This window comes from Vicugna pacos, chromosome 15 (assembly GCF_048564905.1).
Source record: "Vicugna pacos chromosome 15, VicPac4, whole genome shotgun sequence".
Lineage (NCBI taxonomy): Eukaryota > Metazoa > Chordata > Mammalia > Artiodactyla > Camelidae > Vicugna > Vicugna pacos.
Genome location: NC_133001.1, coordinates 6,191,613 through 6,204,486, shown reverse-complemented (window position 1 = coordinate 6,204,486; position 12,874 = coordinate 6,191,613). Strand labels below are relative to the sequence as shown.

At 48.7% G+C, this 12,874-nt stretch overlaps 1 protein-coding gene across 1 annotated transcript in view; it reads left to right on the top strand.

Annotated features, from left to right (window-relative positions):
• LOC140685649 (hexokinase-2-like) overlaps positions 1-12,874 on the top strand; it is a 48,221-nt gene that overhangs the window by 12,884 nt on the left and 22,463 nt on the right. Inside the window, 1 exon segment of the mRNA XM_072937556.1 lies at positions 9,153-9,301. Coding sequence (XP_072793657.1) covers positions 9,153-9,301 — 149 coding nt within the window.

Below are 12,874 nucleotides of genomic sequence, written 5' to 3'. Positions count from 1 at the left end.
ATTTATCAAATGCCAGGTGCTGTATTCAACACTATACTGGAGCTGTCTCAGTACTCAGTAATTCTCACCGTGATCCAATGGTAGACACCCTAAACCCTGTTTTGGAGAAAAAGAAACTAGATTTAGAGAGATGAAGCAATTTGCCCAAAGTCGCTTAGGGCACAAGTGGACGCGCTGGGATTGGAACCCAGCCAGCTGTGTTCCAGTGCCAGGGGGCCCTTAGACCTACTGCTAGTGGCGCATTTTATGCTCACCTGCTGGCACAATGCATTCATTCTTAGTAACTGAAGCCTGGCTGTTCAGTTCATTCAGTTAAGAGTCCTCTCTGAGGCTGGTCCTCTGTGGGGCAGCGGTGTCCTGGGCAGCCTTGTGCCCCACCTTTGAAGAGTGAAAATGATCCTGGGGAGCTAAGGCTTACACAGATGGAATGACTACAGGATGGCACTGGGGCATATAATGCAGGTACCCAATATGATAAAGAGAGACTAGGCTGGTGGGAGGTTGCATGGCGGCTGGTATTGCCCTGAAAGGACCCCTTTCTTGGTTGCTCAGCGTTGTCTCAGCAGCTCCACGGTGGAGACATAGTTCAGTAGTTAGCATCCGTGCGATGTAATACGTGAATTTATATGGTTCCTGCAATATAAACTGAGGATTGTATTGATAGAGTCTCCATTTAGTGGTAGCTGGAGTTGATCAAACATTTACACGTGCCAGGCATTGGGCCAAACACCTTGTGCATTCACTGCATTGAATCTTGACCAGAAACTGTGTATGTGTGTCTGTGTCCCTGTGTCCAGGGGAGTGATGAGGAGATACTTGCTAGAGAGGAAGTTTTTACTGTCTCCTTTTAACAGAGGATGGAATCTGGGTATCAGATTTCTAATATCCAGAATTGTATGACTGACTAATACATGTGAAAACAGGATTTAGATCCAGGTCTGCCAGCGTGAAATCTTAATACACTCAACGCCTACACAGTATTGAAATGTAATCACATTTTAATCCTTTGATGAGTTGGTTCCACATCTGTGGAGCGAGGATAACAGCCCTCTGTGAGTGGCCCATAGTTCAAGTTTAAGAAACATTCCCTGGGCATAGAAGTCCCAGGATGGTACTTTGTGGTGTTGGGTTGGGAAGCTTTCGGGGGCACTTACAAAGTGGTTATGTGCTCCAGGCCCCTCCCTTCCATTGGCGCAGCTCTGTTTCTCTGTTCCTACATTTTGGCATTCAGCATCCTGTTGCTTAAAATGGTTTGAAAGCCAGTAACGTCGACTATCACATTACCCCTTTCCTTGACTGTACCAGGTAGCAGAATTAACTGATCGTGATTGAGTACTTTTAATAACCTGGAGTTGTTTTTCACCTCTGAGCTCCTGAGTGGAAACTATTGGAGTATCTGGGATCTTGGAGCTGAAAAAGAAGCAGCCAGATGTGCTAGTGACTTGGGTGTTTCCAGGTCCTTGAGAAATAATGTGCTTTGAACCCTGTGTCTGGCAAAATTAGTTTTGCTGGATCATCCAGCTGGGACCTGGAGATGTTGAGTTGTCCTCTCATTTGGGGTTCATGCCGAGCATTCTCAGAGCAGCCTCTTGTGTGCTAGCAGGCCTTTGCAGACCAAGGGTAAGCACGGGTCCCTCTCAGCCTGGAGCTGGTCCATGTAGGGAGATCAGAATGTTCAGTGCAATCACCTGGGGCCCTTGGAAATATTCCTGCTGTTGCAAGGCAGGTAGGAGCAAGTCCCTTTGGGACCAAATAAACAGGAACTGGATTTGAAAGTATGGCTGGATGCCTCGGGCATTGGGTGACGAGGAAGGGCTGGTGGCCCTGGGTTGGATCTATCTAATATGGCCCTAGGGTGACCAGCCATCCCCGTCTGCCTGGGACTCTCCAAGATTTAGTGCTGAAAGTTCTGTGTCAGTCCTGGGTAAGCCAGGGAGACTGACTACCCTGCATGGCCCTGGAGCCCAGGCTTCCATCACTGCTTGGCTAGACTCTCTTGAAGACTCCTCAGCTGCCTTCCTGGCTCTACAGTTGCTCATCTTCAGTGCTACTGGAGCCCATCTGGAACTGCCAGTCTGACCTTCTGCTTAAAAACCAAAGTCCTGGGCACTGGCATTTGCTGTGTGCTTGTAGCCATGTCATGGGAGCCCTGTGTTGGACCTGCCAGGAGCTTCCACGCCCCTCTGTGTGTCCCCTTTCCTCTCCCTGGCAACTTCATCCCCATCCACTAAGCCCTGGCTGCCTTGTGTTGCCTCTTGAGAAGCCTTCCTTGTCGGAGCAGAAGTATCATTCCTTCTGTATCACTGCTGTCGTGTACTTGTCGCGGTGCATCTAACTGTTCCCACCCCCTTGTCCGGGCGGGGACTCAGCTGCATACAGCACCAGGCAGCCAAGAAGCTTCTGGTGACTGTCTCCAGTGCTTAGTGTTGAAATAACTAATAGCAGAATGGGGAATATTTTGTTGGCAGGTCCTAGAATAGATTCAGTGTTTGATGCTCAAAATTGTGATTTTTAAAACATTTTTCAAGTAGTGGAGCCCACTCCCAACTTTAAACAGAATGGAATCTTTTAATTGAGTGCCATATGTAAGACAATTAAGAGTAGGGAAAAGAAACGGAATTGGAAGTGAGGGTGTGGGAGGCGAGACTATGCCGTCTTCGTGGATCCCCAGAACTCTGGGCATGCTGTGTCAAAGCTGCTTGTTTAAAAGCTTCTGGGGCTTATGGTTCTGAAGAAGTCCATTTAATCAGCTGAAGGGGCCCCGGGGTGAGGGGCTGGGCTCTGGCTCCAGCCTTAACCAGGCCGGGCTCTGCCACCTCTGAACAGAGTTACCTTCGATTAAAGGGCACCGCTGTATTTTGTTTTGTATTTTGTTAAAAATACGAAACCAAGCCAGACCTGTCCTCAATTCACTCTTGGTGCCCTGGTTGGCACGCGGCTCCGAGCTCCTGATGGGAGGAACAGCTGGCGATCTATTTTAATTAGTGGCAAGTACCAAGTGATTGAAAATAGACTGTTAGAAAACTCAGCCGGCCTCACTCCTCATGCCTGACAAATGGTGGGGACGCTGTCCGTGTGGGATTTGAAGAGGGCTGGCGCTGAGGCCTGCTCAGACGCGTGCCTGATGTCCCATTGACTGGGCTGATGGTGACTGTCGTGTTCAGGCAGTGACATAGGTTTTAGTCCTCTTCAGCCTTGCCCTGGGACAGGTGAGTTCCCAGGAGAAACGGAAACCCCTTGACCTTGCTGGCCTTCTGTATTTGATGAGCGCCTCACTGAAAGTGGGAGGAATGGTAGCCCAGGATGGGAAGTGAGCCAGCAGGCACGCTCTGCCAGAGGGGACCCTTGAATGGGAGCTGCCGGGCAGTTTGATGGCGGATGGCAAGACCTGCTGCCAGTCCCTCGTAGCTGTGAGCTAATCGTTTCACTGCAAGCTCTCTTTGTAGAGGGTTGCTACCCCTTCTTTTGTCCGTTTTTGCAGGGGACGTTCTTAATTAGGAAGACTTTCATCAGAAGGGGCTTGGGGAGTGTCTGGTAAGGTGGGAACAGAGGATGCTATAATTGTATGAGATGGCACTGATACAGGAGGGGAGGGGGCAGGGCACAGCCATGCAAGGGATGACAGCAGTTAACACCAAAATGATGGAAGATTCAACTTCTGCCAGGCTTTGAGGCCCAAGGTGGCGGGAGATTTGACTTCCAGTAGACCTTGAGCTTCATCATATGCTCATTGTAATATGTTAACATTTTAAATGACACTCCCACAGGCGCCATGACAGCTCCGAGTCTAACCATAAAAGGGCAAAGAGTGGGCGGTGGCCCGGTTCCTGGGAATCCCAGCCCCTTCCCCAGGGCAGTTGGAATGGCCCTTCCACTTGTTGGGATGTGAAGCTACCGAGCCCATAAAAACTGGCAGCACTGCGCCTCTTGGCACTCTCGCTCCCTCCTCTTAGGAGACGGCCCACGCTCTGTCTATAGAGTGCGTATCCACTTTTACTTTAACCTGAGCACTCAACCCCCACACCTCGTGGCCTTTCTCTGGACTTCTGAAACAGCCTGCGCTCTAGGTAGTATGTATCTCTCTAAATAAATCTATCTTTACTCAACTGTGGCTCCCTCTTGAATTCTTTCCTGCACAAAGCCAAAGGCCCACGCTTGGCAGGGCACGTCCCAGGGGCTCAACCGAGACCTGGGCACGGCCCTCCTCTGACCCCACATTTGTTTTCCCTGCTTCAGCCCCAATGGGTGGCTGCATCAAAACGCTTTAGTGGGTCCTGGGTTTGTTTTGGGGAGAAGTGCCCGTGACCCTCTTGCTGGTGAATGTGTGTCTGCCATCTCTCCCCCCTCAAGTCTGAGAGCATCTGGCCATCTAGCAGGTCCAGAGGGATGGGCCGAAGTTGCTGATAAAGATTCGGGCGTTTTTGCCTTCTTTTTCACCACTTGATGGCTCATTTGCTTCCATCCTGGGTTCTGTGCCAGGTCATCCTCGCCTTCCAGGAACCAGCATCCCAGGTGCTGTGGGTGTGGTGCTCGGGGACAGGCACGGGCTCTGGGGTCAGGTGAACCTGGGGACAAACCCAGCAGTCATTTCCCGCTGTGTGATCTTAACCAAATGACTCAGCTTCTGAGCCAGTCACTTCCTTTGCCACCCAGGCCAGCTTAGAGTCTGTGGTAGCCTGTGGGTTTCATGCTGTTGGCATTGTTAGTGAAGAATTCCTTATGTGAGGATTTACAGCTTTCTCAGGAGCAGCAGCCTCCTCGCTCATTGCAGTAGAAAACTTTTTCTAGAGAGCTAGACCTGGGTTTAAATCTTGGTTTCAATTACTTGACCTGAGCCTTGGTCTTCTCACCTGGAAATTGGGATCATAATGCCCAATAGGGTTGTTGAGGATTAACTGAGATAATATTTATAAAGTGACCATCACTTAACGAATATTTCTCTTCTGTTAAAATTATCTACATATGGGGCCTTAAATAAATAAACTAAACCTTCCTCATACTTGCCTCTGTCTTCGCATCTTTACATTACCACCGTAATCCAGAGGCAAGCGCAAAAATCTGAACTCTGCCCCAGAGACAAGAGGTGAAGACAATGTTCTGGGCTTCATTTTTTTCAAAAAAGCCAGATAGAAGTCAAAACAGAAGATGAATTTGATCTTTTAAATAAATCAACGGTGAAACCTTGCTTCCTTGATTTTAGCAGTGGTTTTGACCACATTTAGAAGGAATTGAAGAGATTTAGAAAGGGCATTGAATTAATGTAATCTTCTAAACTTTTGGGGGCACACCATAAACCCAGACACCATACATATTTTGACAACATAAAAATTAAGCATTTCTGTATGGCAGAAACACCATGAACAAAATTAAGAGACAAACATCCAGCTGGAAACAAGTAATTGCAAATACACAACCAACAAAACTATTTTCGTTGAGAGGGGAGGGGAAGAACTCAGTGGTAGAGCGTGTGCTTGGCACGCACGAGGTCCTGGGTTCAATTTCTAGTACCTCCATTAAAAAAAAAACTTACTAAAAAATGATTTTCGTTAATATATGAAGCGCTCTTTTAGGTTATTAAGAAATGATGATTATTTATTTTTAAAAAGGCAAAACGTGAGTAGAAAATTCACAGAGAAAGGAATTCACACAATCAGTCAACAGTTCAAAATGTGTTAACCCATGCAAAAGAAAGATACCAAGTTTAAAAAAAAATGAGACCAGTTTGATCTAGGAGGTTGGCAAAGATTAATTGTACGTAACATAGGACACTGGTGAGAGGGGAGCTCGCCTGTTGGTTTATGTGGGAATTGGAGAGACTTTTTAGGAAGATAATTTGGTAACCTCTTCCAAATTAAAACCATAGAACATATGTATGTATATGCAAGACTGGGACACTGTGCTGCCCATGAGAAACTGACACATTGTAATTGACTGTACTTCAATTTAAAAACCTTTGTTTTTAAAAAGCTATAAATCTTTAGAACCGGCAATTCAAACCTTTTTCTTAAAATATGGCAGTTAAAAGCCTCCTATTTTTATACATTTTTATGTATGTATATATGCTTTATAAAATATTTACATACGTTTTCATGTATGTACCTAAGGCCACTCAAGAAACATTAATAATGGTTACTTTTGGGGTGTGGAGAAGAAGAGAGATGTTTGCTTTTCATTTGTCTCATTTTTGTACTGTTTGAACTTTTAAAATCGGCTGTTTATATTTTATTAGTTTTACAAAGTTCAAATTGTTTTCTAGACGTAACGGCATGCTCAACAATAAAAGGAATCTTACCTCCGGCCTTACTGTCTCTCACACAGATCCTCCAGTTGGCACTAGCATTTTGTTTAACAAATGAACCATCAAGGAGCAAATGCAACATGAGATGTTTTCTTACTACATTGCCTCAAATACCGCCCGTAATCATTGAGCAGAAGGATCTCGCCGCACCTTCCTGGGTCCTCTGCCTTGTGGCTGTGTACCCAGGAACCCTGCTATGTACCTGTATATTCGCATGTAACATGTTCTGTATTTTCTGTGAGTCTCATGACCCCCGGGGAAGTCTGCATTGTGAGCCCTGTTCTGCAGATGAGGTCCACAGAGAAAGCCATTCAGGTAGTAAAGCAGGTGAGCTGGATTTCAAAACAGAGCCTAGCCACCCATCTCTAAGGTCCAGCTCTTAACCACTGCTCTACGAGGGCCCGACTATGTGTGGTGTGAAGTGGGCGCTAGGGGAGGGCGCCCACCCACTGTCCCAAGGGGGGGTCACCTTAGGATTAAGATTTAGCTCCAGGAATCTCAGTGCTGGGCCTGCCTCAGAGATACTGGACCCTGGAAAGAGCAAAGCCCTTGGCTCTGGCAGTTGTGATGGTGTGTGCTTGTGGTGGGGGCGCCTGGGAGGAGGGATGCAGACGAATGTCTGTTTTGATAGAGTCTGAAAAGAGAGGGAGGCATGACATTCCTTCCTGGGCACGGAATTATCAGCAGCACTTTATTATTTGTGGTTTCCCTTCAGCCCATCAGCAGATACTGCAAAACCGCCATTCTTGATGGAGCTGTCCCCTTCAGTGAATCCAGCTGGGCTGGCCTTGACTCCTGACCAACCGGGGGCAGCCTCAGCCGCCTCAATCCCCCGTGGCCGCCGATTCAGCAGATTGCACGTGTCCTGGGCTGCAGAGTGCTGATGCAGGTGGTTCTTCTTTGATTTCCTTTTCATCCCCCATGACAACTACCACATAGTTTTCCCTACAAACTGGCTGACGTCCCACTCGTAGGGGAGGCTCAGAACAGGAGTGCCTGGAAAAGTCACCCATGGCCACAAAAGGGGCACAAGTCACCCTGGATGGGGTTGAGGCCACCCCAGTTATCTAACAACTGTAGCTGGAGGGGTGGGGGGACCTCCAGGTGCCAGGGAAGGGATGGAAAATGAGTACCCCTGAGGAGGAATGCTGAAGTCACTGGGGAAGATTCCAATGGCTTTTCTTGGACAGCCTTCTTCAGTCTTCCCTGTCAGAGCTGCTTTTACTTTATCAGTCTGAGAGGCAGCCCTAACACTGGGCCTGGGAGACTCAAATGTGGGTGTCTGGCGGTGTTTGCTGAGACCCCAGATGGGGAGCTTCTAGTACTTATTGTGAGTGTGTTAAGTTCTTGGCACTGTGCTGGGTGCTTGAGGCACGTTACCTGGTTCTCCTCCTCACATCAACCACATGAGGTATGATGTTCCCATTTTAGAGATGAGGCTGCCGAGTCTCCGAGGCTCAGGAGTTTGCTGCAGCCAAAAGGGGGCTGGAGTTCTGATGTGGGTAACGTGGGCTCCAGGCCCAGTCTCTGTGGTCATTCCCACCAGACCATGGTTGTGCAGAGACAAGTCCCCATGGCATCGTGGGTGGATATGACCACCCCATGTTGCCCCTCTGACTACAGCCTGTGGGTAGCGCCCTCAGGGAGCCTGGGAGAGGTAGCTTTTCGCAGGGCCAGTTACTGCAGCTGAGAGGACCTGGGTCAGAGCAGTTCTTGTGTCATGTGGTCAGAGCACTGTCCTGGCCCTCTGATCCGTTCTCCCTTACTTCAGTGCCAGTGTCCCATCAGGAGGGGGCCAAGTGTTGACAGACATGCCAATGAGAGAATCCTGCAGGAAAGGATCCTGGCTGCTTCCAGCAGGTGTGTGGCAGGGCGCTGGTGGAGCCACTACTGGTGGAGGAGGCTGCTGAGTGGATCTTGTGCCCCAGCCCTTGCCCGCATCCCAGCCCCAGCCCCAGCCCCAGCCCTGGCTCTGGCCTCTTCAGCACTTTCATTCTGGGCCATACAATGGTGCATGTCCCATTAACTGCTACTATTGTCTGGAATCTGGATGTTTCCTGTTCTGCACTGCTTGTTTCCTGGGGGGACTGGACGGTGCCTCCCTGGTGACACCTGAGATCTTGACCCACCTGGGTCCGTGGCGTCTCCCTCTGCCGGCTCCATCTCAGCGCTGTGGCTTGTCTGAGTGGCACAGCTGAGTGGCCTGACTCTTGTCTTAAATACTCTTAGGTCAGTATTCTCTCACATTTGAATAAGCCTGGAGTCTTTTTTTGGAGGGTCAGGGGCACCTGCTTGACTTATTTGCTCGGCTACTTTATTCATAGCCAGCTGGATCCCATTCCACTCCATCACGTGACCCTCTCATCCTGCCCAGCCAGGGACGTTGCCATCACTGTATACAAACATTAAAGAGTGAATTTTGTACAGGGGTCGTAATTGGGCAGAAGGCCCAGGGGCCCGCAAGCTTGTAGCGGCCTGTTGGGTGTCCCGGGGGTTGTGAAGAACAAAGCCGAGGCATGGTCTCCTGGTGCGGGGGTGATGGGCCCTGGGAGCTCGGTGAGGACTTGGCTGAAGGCCCTCGGGAAATAGTCAGCTCTTGCGATGGGTGGGCATTCCCATTGCTGGCTATGACATTGTCTCATTGTTCACGTGAATTCTAGAAGTGATATGCTTGGCATTAGGGAAAGGAACCAGCAATACATTAAGATGTACAGACAAAGGGAAGACCTGCTGGCCACCTCATCGCCTGGAGGTGACCAGGGTTTGTGGCGGATTCTTAGGTTTTAAGTTTTGGTCTCTGGGAAACAGTTACACCTTGTCTTTCTTGAACCAACAGTGGCTCTTTTCTCTGCAGAGCATGGAGAGTTCCTGGCTCTGGACCTCGGAGGGACCAACTTCCGGGTGCTTTGGGTGAAAGTCACGGACAATGGGCTCCAGAAGGTGGAGATGAAGAACCAGATCTACGCCATCCCCGAGGACATCATGCGTGGCAGCGGCACACAGGTATGACCATTCTCTCAGGATGGCCCCGGGCTCTGGGCCCCAGGGAGCAGAGGCCGCTCCTTCTCTGTGGTCCAGAAGAGGGAGACCCTGACTGAGGCTCGGGTTTCCCATCCTCTCTTTGCCTGGTGCCCCCCTTCCACGCCTGGAGGCTAGGTAGGGGGCCTCCATCTGGAGGGGTGCACGTGACCAGAGGGCAGGGAGCATGTGAATGAAGCCCCTGGGTCTGGATGTGCTTCTGTGGGAGAAATTTTTCCTTTTTTACAACTTTATTGTGGTTTAATTTCTGTAAAGTAAACTACACATATTTCAGAGGTACAGTTTGATGAATTGTGATAGACGTGTACACGTATGAAGCCACCACCACAATCAAGATACGGAACATTCCCATCACTTCCCCCAGAGAGGTGCAAATTTCAAACATGGGAGGGATTTTGATCTTCCATCTGATTTGAGGCCTGCTTGCGTGTGCTGGTTATTGAGGAAAGCCTGCTGTCAGGAGGCTGGGCCAACACACCCAGACACCTAATGGTCAGTGGTGTCATTGACGAGCACGTCAGTAGAGCACATGATTGGCTCGACACTGTCACTGGCCATGGTGCTCATTCTACAGCCCCCCGACTCACAGGTGTTAGCATAACATGGCCTGAAAATGGAACGTGCCCCTTTGCCTTTTTTGGTTATTGCGCTCTCTCTTTCTCTTTTTGACCTTTTAAAGCAGAAGAGGTTTTGCACAGAGGGGTGGGAGTCTGTTGAGAAAAACACTAAACTCCGGCTTTGGGGTGTCTGTCCTGCCAGCACTGCAGTGGTGCCATGTGCTTCCGCACCAGCCCCAATCATGCCTACTCATCCCCGCATCTCCGTGGCCTCCAGAGCCACATTTTGTACTCAGGACACACAGTAAAAGAGCAGATGGAGAAGAAACGTGAAATCCAACTAAGAATCCTTTCAGTAATAGCTAGAAGAAAATGAGCAAGTATGAAATTGCCATCACAATAGTGTCTAGACGTGTACTGAGCATCGCCTAGGCATTGGGCCACTGATCCTTGCTGGGAATTAAAGCCCTGGTCCCTCCCTTCCAGGGCTTCAAGCCCAGCTGGACCACCAAGACATACATACCCACCCACAGAAAGTAACAAGTGTTGTGGGGCAGGGCATAGCTCAGTGGTAGAGTGCATGCTTAGTATGCCCGAGGTCCTGGGTTCAATCCCCAGTACCTCCGTTAAAAGATAAATTAATTAAATAAAACCTATTTACCACCCCCGCAGAAGAAAAAGAAAAGAAAAACAATTTTAAAAAAAGAGAAAGTAATACATGTTGTGTTGAAGTGGATGAGAACCATCAGGAGGAGGGGCTGACACTGATAACCTGTTGTGCGTCAGGCTGAGCAAAAGCGCTTTGTATGGCTTTTCTCATTTTATCCTCATACTAGCCCTAAGGCTGAGTGCACCTGTGTTTCCACTTTACAGTTGTGGAATTGGGCTTTGAAAGACTGAGTGACTTGGCCTTACAGGAGTGGAAGGGGCCAGAGGCAAGACACAAAGCAGATCCTTATGATTGGAGCTTGTTCGTGCAACTCTCGGGGGCTCCTTCCACTTTTTAGGCCACGTGATGTGGTCTGTGGGAATGGTGGTGCTACCTGGAATTAGGCAACGTGGTGGTCCTGGGTCCCGACTACCTGTCCCTGCTTCCAAAGTAGGAAGAACTCCCCAAAGGGGCTGATGCTTCTGGAGACAGGAGATCCTGCAGGGCAGTCTCCGCCTCTCGAGAGTGCCCCCAGAGAGCCCTCCTACAGAGGGCGCATTGCCGCACCACACCAGGGGTCTCCGGCTGGTGGGAGATGGCCGCAGGTCCGGCCATTGTTCTCTGCTCTTAGGTGTCCCCTTTCACTGGCTCTGCAAAAGCTCCCTTGGGATGTTCTTTCTACTCCTTCTCTAGCTGCCTTCAGCCCATGGATAGGAACCACTGAAGACATTCCTGGATATTAGAACAGCTACAGGGATCACTCTCGGCTACAGGGATCACTCTCCATTATAGGGATCACTCTCCGTTACAGGGATCATTCTCGGCTACAGGGATCACTCTCGGCTTGAGCGCTGGCTCTTCCTGCTGCAGTTTATTGTGCCTACTATGCACTCAATCAAAGGGTGAATGGAGGAAATGAAATCCAAGTAAGACAGTCTTCCTCTTGAGACTTAGAGCTTGGAAGGGGTGGCCCTTCTCATCCCTAGTGCACTATTCTTCCCGCCACAGCAGGCCACCTCCTGGGAAAGGAATTTTGGACCAAGAATAGAACACGTGGGGGAGATATTTTTAGACCCTTTCCATGTCCTTGGGGGTGGCCCTCAGGGTAAACCTACTACTTTCCTTGTTTTAATGCTGGGGTTGGACAAGGAAGGCTAAGTCCCAGGGACTGTGGGATTTGAGCGCTGCTGAGGTCGTCACACAGCCCCAGTATATAAAAACAAAATGTTTCAGTCCAGGAAAAATCTGAGACCGTTCCGGAAGAAACTATGAAACTATTGTGATATTAAAAAGCCTTCAAATAAATGGGGAAAAATGCTATATAAAAAGTGAAACAAAGAAAACTAGAAAATATAGGTGCTTAATCCTGGAAGGGAAAGATCTCTATTGTCCTAAAGCAGCAGAGAACACTTGGTATAAAGATGGGAAGAAACTCACAGCGGCTGTTTCAGTGGTGGGATTACTGGCGCTACATTCCTTTTTCCTTTCCTTTTTTTTAAATTAAATCTTAGGTATCAATCTTTTAATTAGAGGAAACAAATGGATTTAAAAAATAAAGTTTAGTTAAAACCGAGACCAAAAACTCAGAGCTTTGCAGAGGTTTCTGAAGGCCTGTGAACCTGGGCAGGGGGGGTCCCTGGACAAAATCTGTCTCCTGATGCATGGAATTCCACTGGAGAGCAGTGAATTGCAAATTGTAATAGCAATTTGCTATAAGTGTGTCCTGGGAAGGAGGGTGAGCAGATTCTGAGACCAATAAGGAAAAGGAAACCTATCGAGAAGATGATGCCCTTTGAGCCTTTTTATGGCAGAAGGGTGTTAGCTCTTTCTTCCCGTATCTTACCCTTAGATCACCAGCTAACAGGAAAGGAGTAGTCTTCCAGTAAAGGAAGTAGATGGTCTCCTTTTCCCCACTTTTAAAGAGCTGCAGATTATTCTCACCCAGCACCGCCCGGTACAACGTTTCGCAGTAGTGGAGTATTCGGTATCTGCCCTGTGTGGTGCGGCAGCTCCCAGCTGCCTGTAGCACTGAGCACTTGACACACAACTAGTGTGATTGAGGAAGTGACTTTTTAATTTTTTTTAATGCTTTTTTCTTTTTTTTTTTTAAAAAATCTTAGTTTTCTTTTTAAAAATGTTTTCTTTTCTCTCCAAACCCTTGTGTCGAGGGCTGACGTTCAGTAGATCGCAGGGAGGAAGCTGCTGTGCTGTGTACGAATACCCGACCCAGACACAGGTCATCTAGGAATGGTTTAGCACCAGGTTCCCTAAAAATTCTAATTAGTTGACATAGCCGCAGAGTTCTCATGGCTGCTATATGGGGCAACACAT